General features: G+C 45.7%; 1 protein-coding gene across 5 annotated transcripts in view; it reads right to left on the bottom strand.

Moving 5' to 3' along the window:
- kank1a (KN motif and ankyrin repeat domains 1a) overlaps positions 1-17670 on the bottom strand; it is a 415056-nt gene that overhangs the window by 28472 nt on the left and 368914 nt on the right. For all 5 annotated transcript variants that reach the window (XM_068030198.1, XM_068030197.1, XM_068030200.1 and 2 more), the window contains one exon: positions 3868-3982. In XM_068030198.1, the coding sequence (XP_067886299.1) occupies positions 3868-3982 (115 nt within the window). The remainder of the gene's footprint in view (positions 1-3867; positions 3983-17670) is intronic.

The following is a 17670-nucleotide window of genomic DNA, read 5'->3' as shown; positions in this document are numbered from 1 at the left end:
AATACACAAGGATTAGGCAAACTACATTGCCAATAATGCATCCTCCCTTCAGGAGCACATTTGAGGTGATGTTTACAGTAGCTTTGGCTTATTTATATAGACCACACATGATTAATAATTGATTATCCCATTACTTTTATACAAGCAAGAAATGCTGGAACCACTCAGCAGGTCTGGCAGCATCTGTGGAAAGAGAAGTCTCTGCTTCTCTTTCCACAGATGCTGCCAGACCTGCTGAGTGGTTCCAGCATTTCTTGTTTTTATTTCAGATTTCCAGCATCCGCAGTATTTTGCTTTTACTTTTATATAAGCATTATCTTCATAAAGTCAAATAATAATGCAATTCAGAATACTTTCACACTAGCCTCATATTGTCTACCTTGAGATCTTACATTGTCTTCTGTGGCATGTCATCTTCATTCCACTCAATGAGACTGATACGTAATAAGAATTTCTATTACCATATTTTCTATATAAGCAAAGATATCAATTACTGTATTTAGTAGGCAGACAGTGCAGGAATCTCCTGTGGCTATTCCCCTGCAAAACAGGTATACTGCTTTGGATACTGTTGGGGGGGAATGGCCTCTTAGGGAAAAGCAGCAACAGCCCAATTCGTTGCACCATGGTTGACTCTGCTGCACAGCGGAGAAGTAAAAAGTGTGGGAATGCAATAGTTATAGGGGATTCAATTGTAAGAGGAATAGATAGGTGTTTCTGTGGCCGCAAAAGACACTCCAGGATGGTATGTTGCCTCCCTGGTGCTAGGGTCAAGGATGTCTGAGTGGTTACAGGACATTCTGAAAGTGAACAGCCAATGGTCGTGGTACACATTGGTACAAACGACATAGGTAAAAAAAAAAGGATGCGGACCTAAAAGCAGAATATAGGGAGTTAGGAAGTAAGTTGAAAAGTAGGACCTCAAAGGTAGTGATCTCAGGATTACTACCAGTGCCATGTGCTAGTCAGAGTAGAAATAGCAGGATATATCAGATGAATACGTGGCTGAAGAGATGGTGTGAGGGGGAAGGTTTTAGATTCCTGGGACATTGGGACCAGTTCTGGGGGAGGTGGGACCAGTACAAACTGGACAGGTTACACCTGGGGGAGTATTTTCTAGAGTGGTTGGGGAAGGTTTAAACTAAAATGGCAAGGGGATGGGAACCTTTGCAAGGAGTCAGAGGAGGGGGGAATCAAAGACAAGAACAAAAGACAGTAAGGGGAATAAGAAAAAAGTAATAGGCAAAGAAATCAAGGGCCAGAATCAAACAGGGCCACAGTGAAAAATAGTGGGAAGGGGCCAAGTAATGTTAAAAAGACAAGCCTCAAGGCTTTGTGCCTTAACGCGCGGAGCATTCACAATAAAGTGGATGAATTAATCACGCAAATAGATATAAACGGGTATGATATAGTCGGGATTACGGAGACATGGCTGCAAGGTGACCAGGGATGCGAAATGAACATCCGGGGTATTCAGTATTTAGGAAGGACAGACAAAAAGCAAAAGGCGGTGGAGTTGCATTGCTGGTTAAAGAGGAAACTAACGCAATAGTGAGGAAAGATATTAGCTCTGACGATGTGGAATCTGTATGGGTAGAGCTGAGAAACACTAAAGGGCAAAAATTGTTAGTGGGGGTTGTATATAGACACCCAAACTGTAGTGATGTTGGGAATGGCATTAACCAGGAAATTAGTGATGCATGCAATAAAAGAACATCTGTAATTAAGGGTGACTTTCATCTGCATATAGATTGGGCAAATCTAATTAGTCACAATACCGTAGAGGAGGAATTCTTGGAGTGTATACGGTATGGTTTTCTGGACCAATACGTTGAGAAACCAACTAGAGAGCAGGCCATCCTAGACTGGGTATTGTATAATGAGAGAGGAATAATTGACAATCTATTTGTGCGAGACCCCTTGGGGATGAGTGACCATAATATGGTAGAATTCTTCATCAAGATGGAGAGTGACATAGTTGATTCTGAGACTAGGGTCCTGAATCTTAGTAAAGGAAACTATGGAGGTACGAGGCGAGAGTTGGTTATGATGGATTGGGAAACATTACTTAAAGGGCCGACGGAAAGGCAATGGCAAACATTCAAAAAGCGCATGGATGAACTGCAACAATTGTTGATTCCTGTCTGGCGCAAAAGTAAAACAGGAAATGTAGCTTACAAGGGAAATTAGAGATAGCATTAGATCCAAGGAAGAGGTATATAAATTCGCCAGAAAAAAACAACAGACCTGAGGACTGGGAGCAGTTTAGAATTCAGCAAAGGAGGACCAAGGGATTGATTAAGAAGGGGAAAATAGAGTACAAGAGCAAGCTTGCGGGGAACATAAAAACTGACTGTAAACGTTTCTATAGGTATGTGAAGAGAAAAAGATTGGTGAAGACAAATGTAGGTCCCTTACAATCAGAAACAGGGGAATTTATTATAGGGAACAAAGAAATGGCTGACCAACTAAATGCATACTTTGGTTCTGTCTTCACAAAGGAGGACACAAATATCATACCAGAAATGTTGGGGAACACAGGGTTTAGTGAGAGAGAAGAACTGAAGGAAATCAGTATTAGTAGAGAAATGGTGTTGGGGAAATTGATGGGATTGAAGGCCGATAAATCCCCAGGGCCTGATGGTCAGCATCCTGGAATACTTAAGGAAGTGGCCCTAGAAATAGTGGATGCATTGGTGGTCATCTTCCAAGATTCTATAGACTCTGGAACAGTTCCTACAGATTGGAGGGTAGCTAATGTAACCCCACTATTTAAAAAGGGAGGTAGAGAGAAAGCAAGAAATTATAGACCAGTCAGCCTGACGTCGGTAGTGGAGAAAATTCTAGAGTCCATTATCAAAGATTTTATAGCAGAGCACTTGGAGAACAGTGGTAGAATCGGACAGAGTCAGCATGGATTTATGAAAGGAAAATCATGCTGGACAAATCTACTAGATTTACTTGGTAGCAAAAACAGGAAGGCAGATTATTATCGGAGAGGGGGGAATATGCAACGAGACCTGGGTGTTCTCGTACACCAGTCACTGAAGGTAAGCATACAAGTCCAACAGGTGGTAAAAAAGGCAAATGGTATGTTGGCCTTCATAGCAAAAGGATTCGAGTACAGGAGCAGGGACATTTGCCACAATTATACAGGGCCTTAGTGAGGCCACACTTGGAATATCATGTGCAGTTTTGGTCTCCTTATCTGAGGAAGGATGTTCTTGCTACAGAGGGAGTGAGGGGGGATCTCAGAGAAACCTATAAAATTCTAACAGGACTTGACAGGGTAGATGCAGGAAGGATGTTCCAGATGGTGGGGGAGTCCGGAACCAGGGGTCATAGCCTAAGGATATGGGGTAAACCTTTCAGGTCTGAGAGGAGGAGAAATGTCTTCTCCCAGAGAGTGGTGAGCCTGTGGAATTTGCTACCACAGAAAGCAGTTGAGGCCAAAACATTGTATGTTTTCAAGAAGGAGTTAGATATAGCTCTTGGGCTTAAAGGGATCAAAGGATATGGGGTGAAAGCAGGAACAGGTTACTGAGTTGGATGATCAGCCATGATCATAATGAATGGTGGAGCAGGCTCGAAGGGCCGAATGGCCTACTCCTGCTCCTATTTTCTATGTTTCCATGAGATTACACAATTTTCTTCTAGTAAAATTCAGCCATCTGAATTTCCTCAAACTTTTCAAGCTTCCAAAATTCTGAAGTAAAATTGCCTTTTCTATTTCTTATGAACAAACCATATACTGTTTATTAGAGAGATCTGCTGTGGAGAATAAAAAGCTCCACTGCTCTTTTGTTGTCAATTGAGATGAATCAGAACCACTTCATTGAATTAGAACAGTGAAGATTTCACACTCACCCTCCATTGACACCAACAAACTGAAGGTTCTTCTTTGTGCCATTTGCTTCATGCTTTCTGGGGCTATCTTTCTTTTTCATTATTGATCTCAGTGTGCCTGTACTGCTAGAAGGTACTGCAAAAAAAAAAGTTTAATGCTGCATTTGTGAAAGATGCGTAACCACATAAATAGCCAATAGCAGAGTACACTGGCACACTCACTCATCTGCTGCACAACAACATGAAGTATTTGGATTCCCCTCAGCCATTTCCACACAGTAGTGGCTGAGAGAAAGGAGAGAGGATGTGATGTATGGAGGGAGGCAGGGAGATGAGAAGGAAAGGTAAAGTAATGGGTTAGGAGACTCCACAAGAAAAGGAGATGAAAATAAAAAAGGGGGACAATTCAACCCAAATACTCTTGAAAAGCAAATGACATAAAAATAACTCTAAGTTATGACAACAAAAAAGGGAGAATGCTTTTTATTGTATTGAGTGAAGCATTCAGAATGTTGTCAACAGATTTCTATGTTATTCCATTTACTAACAACAGGATGTGAAGATGATAAAAAAAAGACCATATTCTTCTCCAGCATAAGACTCTAGGTTTTATGGTGCTGTCCTGGACAAAAATAAGCCAGAGGTTCATGCTTGCAGTTTTACATGGAGGTGGATTCACAGTATCAGCTGTGTAATGGGACAGTATTGCGAACAGAAACAAGACAATTCCCTATAATGAAAAAACCTTGGACTATTCTTGTGCAATTTTTAATCACTGGTTAGAAGAATGGAAGTTGCAGGAGTCTGGGAGTTGGTTGCCTGTCACCTTCTCAGGCAGGATGATGCAAGATACAGAAGACCAAGACAGAGGGCAAAAGTAAAATTATAATATACTAATACAAAAAGTTTTCAAAATGCACAGTGGTTTCCCATAAGTATACATGGAGTCATTAGATTTATGGCATAGGAGACCACCATTCGGCCCATCGGGTCTATGCCAGCTCTCTGTGGAGCAATCCAGTCAGTCACGCTCCCTCACTCAATCCCCATTGTCCGACAAGTTTATTTCCTTCAAGTGCTCATCCAATTTCTGTTTGAAATCATTGATTGTCTCTGCTTTCACCACCCTCATGGTCAGAGAGTTCCAGGTCATTACCACTCACTGGGTAAAAAAGTTCTTCCTCACATTCCCCATGCATTTCATGCCCAAAACATTCAATCTGTGCCCCCTTATCCTTTCCTTGTACCATCAGTTAATGCGAACAGTTTTTCCTTGTCTAACATATCTATGCCTGTCACAATCTTGTACATCTCTATCAAATCACCTCCAATCTCTTTTGCTCCAGGGAGAATAACCTCAGCTTTTCAAACCTATCCTTGTAAGTAAAATCCCCCATCCTTGGAACCATTCTAGTTAATCTCCTCTGCACCCTCTCAAGGACCCTCACATCCTTCCTGAAGTGTAGTGACCAGAACTGGATGCAATACGCAAATTGGGGTCAAACCAGAGCTTTATAAAAGGGGAGGCAAGGTCGTGAGCAAAAACCTACTTTTTTGGGGGGGTGCTAGGACAAATACTGAACAGTTTATTCATGGGTGGGGGGGGGGGGGGGGAGAAAGAGGGGATTGGTAGTGTGAGTATAATTTTATTTTATTCTTTTTCCAAACCTGTCCCTTTAAAAATTACAATCAACTGCCAGGGCTTGAAGACCATTAAAAATGGCGCTGGACGCCGTTGCCGGGGACAAAGTGCCCTCCCCCTCTATGTCATCAGGGACAGGCAGTCAGCCCCCTGCATGTTAATGAGTTGCTGTGTGAAATATTCTTGGCGGAGAGCTGATGTCGCTTGTCTACCCATTCTCTTAGCCTATCTATGTCCTATTGCAGGCGGTTTGTATCATCCTCACCCTTTGTAACTCCAAGTTTGGTATCATTGGCAAATTTTGAATTTCTCCTTGGTATTCCAAGATCCAAGTTACTGATATGTAGCAAAAAAGCAATGGTCCTAGCACTGACCCTTGGGGAACACCATTGTCTACCATATTCCAGTCCGAAAAACCATGATTTGCCGTTTTCTGTCTTTAAGCGAACTTTTTAAAAATCCAATTGGACACTAACCACCCCCTATTCCATGAGCGTCAATATTGTTAACCAGCCTTTCATGTGGTATTTTATGAAATGCTTTCTTAAAATCCAAATGGACAACATCCACCACATTCCCTTTATCAACCTTCTATTTTACTTCATCAAAACCTTCAATTAGGTTAGTAGTCAAGCATGATCTGCCTTTTAAAAATCCAGGCTGGCTATCCTTAATTAACTCAAACCTCTCCAAGTGCCTGTCGATTTTTTTTCCCCTGATTATTGTTTCTAAAACCTTGGCCACCACTGATGTTAAACTAACATGAAGAGAGGTTGAGTAGATTAGGATTATTTTCATTCGAAAGATGGAGGTTGAGGGGGGACCTGATTGAGGTGTACAAAATCATGAGGGGTATAGACAGGGTGGATAGCAAGAAGCTTTTTCCCAGAGTGGAGGATTCATTTACTAGGGGTCACGAGTTCAAAGTGAGAGGGGAAAAGTTGAGGGGGGATATGCGTGGAAAGTTCTTTACGCAGAGGGTGGTGGGTGCCTGGAACACGTTACCAGCGGAGGTGGTAGACGCGGGCATGATAGCATCTTTTAAGATGTATCTAGACAGGTACATGAATGGGCAGGAAGCAAAGAGATACAGACCCTTAGAAAATAGGTGACATGTTTAGATAGAGGATCTGGATCGGCGCAGGCTTGGAGGGCCGAAGGGCCTGTTCCTGTGCTGTAATTTTCTTTGTTCTTTGTTCTTTAACTGGCATCTAGTTGCCAGGACTGTCTTTACACCCTTTCTTGAATATGGCTGTCACATTTGCCACTCTCCAATCCTCTGGCACCTCCTCCAGATCTAGGGAAGATTGGAAGATTATGGCAAGCCTTTCCACTATCTTTATCCCTGCTTCCTTTAGCAACCTGAAATGCAACCATCCGGACCAGGTGAGTTATCTACCCTATGCATACCCAGTCTTTCCAGCACCTCCTCCCTCTCAATTTTTACCCTATTCATTGCCTCTACTCTCTCATATTTTACCGATAATTTGTCAGATTCCTCTTCCTTAGTAAACACCGATACAAAGTTACCAAGTACTCATTAAGTATTTGAGCCTTGCCCCGTGCCTCTAAGATAATATTACCCTCTTAATCCCCACTCCACCTCTTACTACCTGCTTACTATTTACATGCTGGTAGAAGGTTTTGGTGTTCCCTTTTATGTTGACTGCCATTCTATTCTCATATTTGCCAGTCTTATTTTCCTCTTCGTCTCTCAACTTAATGTATTTAGCCTGTTTCTCAATTGAAGATTTCACCTGACATGCACCATATACCCTCTCTTTAGTTTCATCATAATCTCTATCTCCCTCCTCATCCACAGAGCCCTGTTTTTGATTCCCTTACTTTTCACTCTTGTTGGAATGTACCTAGCCTGCACCTGAAGCAAAGAACAAATAATAGAATCTACACAAAAAAATCAAGTGACCTTTTGCTAACTCTATACCACATCTGCTCAAACAAGGTGGTTTCCAGGAAACAGCTTTCCAGGTTAGAGTGAAATAAAATTTTAGATCCTTCAAAGATATTGCGAATCATACACAGTGGCTTTTTGATCCTTGATTCTGTTCATTAGATCAGTTACTGAAGTAGTTAGCATTCAAAAGGGTAAACAACACAAATGAATGTCAACTATACAAAGCCATGTAACACTGTTGCATCAAGCTACTTTTGTCAATAATTTATTAAAATTAAAATAGATTGCAAAGAGGAAGTGCAAGTGATTAACTGATCAATGAAGAGGCTGAACTTTTAAGTTAAGGTGGCATCACCCATGTTCACATGCCTCATCAGTTTAATTTAATTTTCAACGGAAACTTAAAAAGTATTCTTAGGTAAAGTGGAGTCAAAGACTGGCAAGTAGAAATGTAATGGAACAGCAGGTGGCTTTTAAAGAGGAGATAGTCTGGGTAAAATCCAGGTACATTCCCACAAGGGGGACAAGGGAGGGCAACCTAAGCCAGAGCACCCTAAGTTGAAGGAGGAGTTAAGAAATCGTCATGACCAAGACTGCCTATTTCCACCTCTGTATTATTGAATGCGTCCTTGCCTCAGCTCATCTCCTGCAGGAACCCTTTCCTTTGTTACCTCCCACGTTCTACCCTCCATAAACATGAGGTCATCCAAAACTCTGCTGCCTTTGTCCAAACTCGCACTAAGTCCCATTCACCCATCACCCGTGTTTTGTTTTATTCTATTTTATTTAGAGATACAGCACTGAAACAGGCCCTTCGGCCCACCAAGTCTGTGCCGACCAACAACCACCCATTTATACTAATCCTACATTAATCCCATATTCCCTCCCACATCCCTACCATTCTCCTACCACTTACCTACACTAGGGGCAATTTACAATGGCCAATTTACCTATCAACCTGCAAGTCTTTGGCTCTGGGAGGAAACCGGAGCACCAGGCGGAAACCCACACGGTCACAGGGAGAACTTGCAAGCTCCGCACAGGCAGTACCCAGAACTGAACCTGATTGAGGTATACAAATTATGAAGGGCATAGATAGGAGAGGTGGCAATAACCAGGGGGGCATAGATTTAAGGTAAGGGGCAGGAGGTTTAGAGGGGATTTGAGGAAAAAAATTTCACCCAGAGCCTGAAGGGGTTGTAGAGGCAGGAACCCTCACAACACTTAAGAAGTATTTAGATGAGCACTTGAAACACCATAGCATACAAGGCTACGGGCTAAGTGCTGCAAAATGGGATTAGAATAGATAGGTGCTTGATGGCTGGGACGGACACAATGGGCTGAAGGGCCTGTTTCTGTGCTGACTCTATATATGTGCTCCTCGAATTCCGGCCTCTGTCTTGAGCATCCCTGTTTTTAATCACTCCATTATTGGCAGCCATGCTATCAGCTGCCAAAGCCCTAACCTCTAGAATTCCCTCTAAACCTTTTCACCTCTCTTCCTCTCCTTAAAGCCTATCTCTGACCAAGTGTTCGGTCATCTCCCCTAATATTACCTTATGTGGCTTGGTATCAAACTTTGTTTGAGAACACTTCGGTGAAGTGGTTTGGGACAGTTTACTATGTTACAGGCACTACATAAAGACAAGTTGTTGTTGGTAATAGAGTGTAGAATGAAGCAGAAAAAGGGGGCTTATGAAAGATGTCAGCTTGATAATACAAGGGAGAATTAGGTTGAATATAAAAAGTGCTGAAAAGTGAAGGAGAAAATAAGAGGAGCAAAGACAGTATGAGAATAGATTGGTAAATAATATAAAAGGGAATCCAAAGCTCTTCTACAGGCATTTTAACAATAAAAGGGTTGCCAGAGGATCGGTGGGCTGATCAGGAAACAAAATGGAGATTGATTGGTGGAGGCAGAAGACATGGCTGAGGTAATAAATCAGTAAGCTGTATTGGTGTTTACTGAGGAAGAAGAATTTGCCAAAGCTGTGGCAAACAAAGTTACCAGGATACTGGATGAGATAAAAATGGAGGAGTTACTAGAAAGCTGGCTATACTTCAAAGTGGTTAAGTCACCAGATCCAGTTGGTATGCAACCTAGGTTGCTGAGGGAAGTAAGGGTAGAAATTGCAGAGGTGCTGGTCACAATCTTCCAATCCTCCTTAGATAAAGGGGTGGTATTAAAGGACTAGAGGATTACATATATTACACCCTTATTCAAGAAGAGAGATGATAAACCTGGTAATTACAGACAGTTTAATGTTGGTGGTAGGGAAGTTTTTAAAGAGAAATCAAGAGCCACTCGGACTAGTGAAAGATAACCAAACATACAAATCTTGTTTAGTTAACTTGAATCAGCTTTTTGATGAGGTAATAGGGACAGTGGATGAGGACAGTGCAGTTGATTTTACGTACATAGATTTTCAAAGGGTATTTGATCTGTTAGGCCCATTAGCAAAACTGAATCCAATGGGATAAAAAGGGGCAGGAGCAGCATAAATGCAAAATTGGCTAAGGGATAGAAAAGAATTGTACTGAATGGTTGTTTTCTAGAAGGAAGGGGGCATACAGTGGAGTTCCCCAAGATTCAGTATTATGACCACTGCTATTTTTGATATATATTTCAACAAAGTGATTGATGACAACGCTATGTCATCAGGATGCGCCGCGGTGCGCACATGGTCTCAGGCCCTCTGCGCATGCGCTGCGGTCCGGATTGCCAGGACCAGTTTGCGCATGCGCAGATGACGTCATCGCGTAACGTCATCTTCCTCGGGGAACACACCAGGTTGGCCTCTGCGCATGCGCAAACTGGTCCTGGCAATCCGGACCGCAGCGCATGCGCAGAGGGCCTGAGACCGTGTGCGCATGTGCATCAATCTTCCGAAAGCTTCGGCGCGAGTTTTTGAAAATGGAAGGAGGAGAGGTTTCGTCGGGCATTTTATCTCAATTATTTAGTCATTTTGGACATTTGCTTCATTTTTATTAGACAGAGGAGATTGTTCCAAGGTAAGTTGCTCTGAAAATATTTACATTGTCTGGGGCACCGCATGTGCTCCAGTCCCTGTTGTTAAGTTGGTCTGAAAACATTTCAAGGGAGGGAAGGGAGGGAAAGGAGGGAAGGGAGGGAGAGAAGGGAGGGAGGGAAGGGAGGGAAAGGAGGGAAAGGAGGGAAAGGAGGGAAGGGAGGGAAAGGAGGGACGGGGGGGGGAAGGGAGGGGGGGAAGGGGGAAGGGAGGTCGGGGGGGAGGGGGGAAGGGAGGTCGGGGGGGAGGGGGGAAGGGAGGTCGGGGGGGAGGGGGGAAGGGAGGTCGGGGGGGAGGGGGGAAGGGAGGTCGGGGGGGAGGGGGGAAGGGAGGTCGGGGGGGAGGGGGGAAGGGAGGTCGGGGGGGAGGGGGGAAGGGAGGTCGGGGGGGAGGGGGGAAGGGAGGTCGGGGGGGAGGGGGGAAGGGAGGTCGGGGGGGGAGGGGGGAAGGGAGGTCGGGGGGGGAGGGGGGAAGGGAGGTCGGGGGGGGAGGGGGGAAGGGAGGTCGGGGGGGGAGGGGGGAAGGGAGGTCGGGGGGGAGGGGGGAAGGGAGGTCAGGGGGGAAGGGAGGTCGGGGGTGAGGGGGGAGCAGCGGAGCGGAAGGGGAGTGCCTTTTTCTGTGCATGCGCCATAAACACAAGCTGATGAGATGGAGCCAATTAATTTGCCCAACAATTGCCCGGAAGCACCTTCGGATGGAGGTGGCCACGTGCTGGACATCAGTCGCGTGCCACAATCCATGGATCCTGAGCGTTTCACCCCCTGGCCTAATGATCTGATGGACCATACATACGCCTGCCTGTTCAAAGCTCCACTGCCCCCACCTGCAGTACCCTCTCCTTGCTGTTCAGTTACACAGTCACCTGTTCCTGCACCCATCCAAGCAGTGCACATGGACACACAGCCACATGTTTCCCCATCCGCCCTTGAAACAACCATGCAGAGCCTTGTGAGACTCCGCAATTGCCAGCTGCTGCCTGTCAAGCAGAGAAGGCGTCCAAAGGGATCAAGCACTTGGGGAACATTCAGCAAGAAGAGACTGAGCACTAAAAGAAACAAGCATGCCGTGTCCAGTGGTAGCACAAATGTGAATGCTCTTGCTGCGTACACAACTGGTGAGGTGGGAGTGCAGCCACACCATTCTCCATCCTCAGTGTTGCTTTAAGGCAAAGGTAGATAAGAGTGAAAGAAATGGAAGATGATGCTGATAGTAGTAGGCAGGATTGGATGGGAAGACGCACGAGTAGCATAACCACTAGCAGGGAACAGCTGGGCTAAATGGCCTGCTTTATGTTCATAGTCCAAAAGAAATGTGCTTCTTTTTCCAGCACCCTCACATCATTCATGTTTTCCCTGAGAGCAGCATTGAACCATCACGAGATAGGGGCAGTTACATCATCCTGACTCCTACAGCTGAGGTGGGTACTAAGTGATTCATTGGCCTATACTGCAGAGCATAAAGCATGCGCAACAGTAATTTCATTGGAGGGAGGGAAGCTCTGACACTGATGTTCTTTCATTATTTCCTTTCATGTAAAATGTGCCCTTGAGAAAACAATCCTTGACACTTAAGGACGGCATTCCAGCAAAGGAGGCAGTGCAGGAGATGACGCAAGGATGTGATGATTCCTGCATCTGAGGTGGGTAATAAGTGCTTCATTGGCGACGTTATCAATTGGTGCCTTCACTGCAGAACTTAAAAAGGTGTGCGCAACAGTAATTTCAGTGGATAGAGGGAGGCAAGCTCTGACTCTGATTTGATTTTCTTCTTTTCATGTAAAACATGCCGTCGAGAAAACAATCCTCGAGACTTACGGTCAGCATTCAAGCAACGAAGGCAACTGGATCATGCTGCGGAGCTCATCATGATGTGGAAAGGAACATTGCATTTGTGGATGAATTGGGAATGCACATTGGGATGCGCTTGGGGAACATTCACCAAGAATAGACTGAGCTCAGACTCTTGTGACTTTGCCTTCTTCACATGGACAATACAGTAGTGGAATAGAGAGCCACGCGTTCATTCACCACAAGGCTCTCCAGGAACAATCTCTTTAGCTGTGCATAGCAGAGACTCGGCCGGTCTGTCTGGACACAACACTCATGTATCCATGCACAGCAGTTCCTTGGATACTTAATGAACTTAATAAAACTTTTCAATAATTAAACCAGAATTGTTGAGGTTTTGTTTTGCATGCTATTTCCCCGACTTTGCAACTGCACTTCAGATATTCAACTATGGTGGAGGGGTGGAGGTAGGGGGGTAAAGGGGGGGTGGGTGAAGAGGGGGAGGGGTGGGGAGAGCGGGGGAGGGGTGGGGAGAGCGGGGGAGGGGTGGGGAGAGCGGGGGAGGGGTGGGGAGAGCGGGGGAGGGGTGGGGAGAGCGGGGGAGGGGTGGGGAGAGCGGGGGAGGGGTGGGGAGAGCGGGGGAGGGGTGGGGAGAGCGGGGGAGGGGTGGGGAGAGCGGGGGAGGGGTGGGGAGAGCGGGGGAGGGGTGGGGAGAGCGGGGGAGGGGTGGGGAGAGCGGGGGAGGGGTGGGGAGAGCGGGGGAGAGCGGGGAGGGGTGGAGAGAGGGAGCATGCAAAATGCAGGGACCAGACAGTTGCAATGCCTGAAGTACTGTGGAGAAGTAGAGAAAGCAACTGGATTGGGCATCCGCAGCTGGAGGGAACGGCTGAATGGAGAGGGCCGGAAGCGAGAGGCCGTAGAGCGCCGCGGGGAGCGAGCGTGCGAAGACCTTGGTGTCACCGGGTCCAGGGAATGGCCAGTAAGTCTTTTGCTGTTGTGTTTATGGCGCATGCACAGAAAAAGGCACTCCTCTTCCGCTCCGCTGCTCCCCCCCCCCACTCTCTCCCCTTCCTCCCTCTCCCCCTCCCCCCCCACTTCCCCCAGCTCTCCCCCTCCCCCCTTCTTTACCCCTCCCTCTCCCTCCCCCCCTCCCTCTCTTTCCCCCTCCCCCTCCCTCTTTCCCCCTCCCTCTCCCTCCCCCTCCCCCCCTCTCCCTCCCTCCCCCCTCCCTCTCCCCTCCCCCCTCTCCCTCCCTCCCTCCCCCCTCCCCCCTCCCCACGGCACTGCTACCGCTGGTCTCCCCGCGCTGCTCTCCCCGGCCCGCTCCACTCTCTCACTCCGACCATTGTATTCTGCCACGTGTTTGTTAGGTTTCATCTCTGTGATTCTTAGAGCAGCGCCATCTTTAGTCCTGGCAGCTGCTACAGTCGCAAACTATGACTTTTTCGTGGCACCTGCTGTATTTGCGCATGTGCCAAAACAGCGCCACCTACCGATCGCGTTGTCAACAATTGCGGTCATACTTCAATTACTTGGACTTGGGGGTAGAGGGCACAATTTCAAAATTTGCAGGTGACACAGAACTTGGAAGTGGAATAAACAGCGAGGAAGATAGTAAAAAAAAAAACTTCAAGAGGACAGAGACAGTCTGGTGGAATGGGTGAACACATGCAGATGAAATTCAAACCAAAAAAGCATGAGGTGATAGATTTGGGTAGGACGATTGAGGAAACACAATACAAACTAAATGGTACCGTTTTAAAGGGGGTGAAAGAACAGTGGGCTGGATTTTACCAAGCCCTCGACTACATGATATGTGGCGGGGGCCTGAAGATGGTTCCAATGAGGCCTGCCATGGACCAAGATGCTGGCGGGCCTGGCCCGATCCTTCCGGCAGTGGCGAGGATCCATGGCAGCCCCCCCACCACTAGGCGACGGGACCACAATTTAAGTATGCGAATCAATAAAATTAATAAATTTAAGCACACTTGCTTCAGTCTCGAGGGCCCGCCGTGATCTTCGGTGTGCCTTCAGATCCCCGTCCGGGGAAACGCGGCACCACACTGGTGGGGAGGGGCGAGGGGGTAGGGTTGTCAGTGCAAGTCGGGGGGGGGAAATAGGGTCACAGAATTATATAGCACAGAAACAGGCCCTTCGGCCCATCGTATTTGTGCCGGAATACATGTAATGGGTGTAGGGGATGGTGGGAAGGGTTGAACCTTAGACTTTGTGCAGTGTTTTTTTTTTGGGGGGGGGGGGGGCGGTGGAAGAGAAGGGCAAATTGTTATTGTAATTGCTATTGTGGGGTGAAGAAGGGGAGTTTATAAATTTATTTATTTAATTTTGGGGATCTTTCTGTAAAAATTTAAATATGCTGGCAAGGCTAGCTGCCCTTTAAAATGGCACCAGTGCCTGCACACAGGCAGCTGACGCCATTGCTGTGGACAGACAGCCCGCACCCTCCCCATGATTTTTTTTTGGGGGGGGGAATGGCGGGTCGTCCTGATTATTTAAATGAGCCGCCACGCTTAAGATCGCAGCGACTCTTTGGCGCGTGCAGGCTGCCTTTTTTTGAGCTCGCCGCAAAGTCTGCAGGCGGGCTCTTAAAATCCAGCCCAGTGTGTTTGGGGGTGTTTGTGCACAAATCTTTGAAGGTGGCAGGACAGTTAATAAAGCAGTTAATAAAAGCATATGGGATCCTGGGTTTTATAATTAGAGGCATAGAGTACAAAAGCCAGCAAGTTAGGCTAAACCAATATAAAAGACTAGGTCAGCCCGGCTGAAGTATTGTGTCCAACTCTGGCAATTTGGAATGATTTGAAGAGGGTGCAGAAAAAATTTACTGGAATGGTTGTAGGGATCAGAGATTACAGTTACGCAGACAGACTGGAGGAACTGGGGTTGTCGTTCTTGGAGCAGATAAGGCCAAGAGGTGATTTGATCAAGGTATTTAAAATAATGAAGGTTTAGAGAAGAGTAAAGGAAGAGCAATTGTGTACATATGGCTGAAAAGGCGATAAGGGGACACAGATTTAAGGGTGTTTGTGAAAGAACAAGAGGTGACATGAGGAAAAACATTTTTATGCAACAAGTGGTTAGGATTTGGAATGCATTAACTGCTAGGGTGATGGATACAGATTCAGTGGGCAGGAAAGTGGAGTTGAGGCAGAGGATCAGCCATGATTGTACTGAATGGTGGAGCAGGCTCAAGGGGCCATATGGCCTACTCTTGCTCCTATTTCTTTTGTTCATATGTAGTAGTAGCCTTCAATATGGAACTGGATAAATACTTGAAGGAGAAAAAATTCCACAGAAATGGGGAAAGAGCAATACTAACTGGATTCCTCTTAGAATGAGCCGGTGCTGTCTCAACTGGCTAAGTTGTCTCCTTTGTGCTGTAACGATTCTATGAAGAGATTCTACAGTAACAAAGTGCTGAAATAGTTTCTTGAATAATACTGTTCCCTATTCCAATTATTGAAACTTAAACAAAATGCCCTTATATGCAAAATATTAATTTTCAGCATTTCAATGATCAGGATTATATCCTATCTCAATAATCTTTTGTCAATGAGAACCTCAAACTTTCAGCATTTCCTTACAATTAGCAGAGTCCTACACCATCCTCAACCCTCCGTGAATTTTTTCCAATACAAAAGAGAAAGACTACAAAATTGTTTTCAATAATACAAATGTAGCTATGTCAATTTGTCATAAATGGTCAAATACCATGGTTGACAACAGCTTTGAACTTAACATGACTTTGATTGAATACGTGACAATTGCTGCCAAGTCCTTTTCCGATTCCTCTTTCACCAATGGACACTCACTCATTTGTGTAGAGGTTTCAGTATTCCTGTAATAATGGGCATTATTTACATTTACTGAACTCAAATTTCATTTGACATTACTTAGCAGATCTATTCAATTTAATTGTAAACCCTTGAATGCTGTCAAACTCTTTTCCAATAATCAGATTATCAATATCTATAAGGAATATCTTTTAAAAGTTCAGTAGATATGCAAGGCATGACTTGGCATTTTTAACACTGGATGCTTTGAAGGCCCATGTACAGCATTGGATAATAGGATTGTTTGTTTTGGAAAAATTTCACACATGGTATATATGGAACAGCATGTGCTCAATAATAAATGACAACTGTGGTACAAATCAGCATCATATAGTCTTTGACACCTTTATCTCAGAACTTTCCATGATTCCTGTATGACTAAACACACTTCTTCCATTGCCCAGAGGAGGGAGGTGGAAGCAGCCAGAACTCCACTTTCCCACAGCCAAGCTCCTCAGAACTGTTATAATATTCATTGCCACTTTCTACCAATGGCAAATGCTTGTGCTCGGCATGCGGGAAAATCTGGTAAGGCCACTTATATTGTCCATTCCTAGATGTCGAGGTGGTCGTGGGCCTAGTCCTTGAAATATTGCAACCCTTGTAGTGACAGTCGCCAGTGTTGACTTAAGGTAGGGAATTCCAAGATTTTGGCCCAGTGACTATGAAGAAACTGCCGTGAGCGGTGGCGGCCGTAAACAATGGCAGCCCGCACGTACAGGCCAAGCTTCGCGGAGCCACTTCATCATTGGGGGGGCGGACAGCTGCGGTCTGCCCTGGCCATTTATATGAGCCACCACGTGGAGGGGGCAGGCGGTCCATCCCCAGCAACAGTGTCAGGCACTAACGGAATTTAAAGGGTTTCAAGCCTTACAGTACAATTTACATTTTTTTTTAAGGACTACTTTTTTTTTTAAAGTGATCCGACCTCTCCCACTCACCCCAATAAGCATACAAATAATGATCTGCCCTCAAACCCCCCAAAAATACTTACTTTTGCTGCCGATCTTTCCCCCTCAAAGTTAATCAACTTTAAACTTTACCCCTTCCCACCACCCCTTAGATCTGCTCCTGCCACTCCCGCACTGGAAAACTTACCTGCTCCCCACTCCCCACCAGTGTTCCGCCTTGGATACCCAGACGGGCATCCAAAGCTGCGGGAGTGACGGCATCAATCTGGCACCGGAGCAGACGGCAGGACTCGCTAAGTACTTAATTCCTGTATTTAAATAAATTTGTCTATGTAAATTTGTCTCCCCTCGCCGAGCAGCAATATCGGGCCATGCCTTCCCAGCGTCGAGGCCCATGGCGGGCCTCTGCCGGAGGCATTTTCCGGCCTCCACAACCACCGATGTTGGAGGGACGTAAAATCCAGACCATAGTAAACACGAAGCAGAATTTTAGACAAGTTCCAGGTTATGAATGGTGCAAGGTGGGAAGCCAGCAAAGAGAGCACTGAAACAGTTGAATGTGCAAGTGACAGACACATATATAAGGAATTAGTGGCAGAGGGACTGAGGTTGGTGTGGAGGAAGATGATGTCACAAAGGTGGAAAAAAGTGGTCTTTGTGGTGCAGAAAAGGCAGCCCCAAGGTGTGGT

Source organism: Heterodontus francisci, chromosome 4, assembly GCF_036365525.1.
Source record: "Heterodontus francisci isolate sHetFra1 chromosome 4, sHetFra1.hap1, whole genome shotgun sequence".
Taxonomy (NCBI): Eukaryota; Metazoa; Chordata; class Chondrichthyes; order Heterodontiformes; family Heterodontidae; genus Heterodontus; species Heterodontus francisci.
This window is presented reverse-complemented; position numbering and strand designations above follow the sequence as displayed.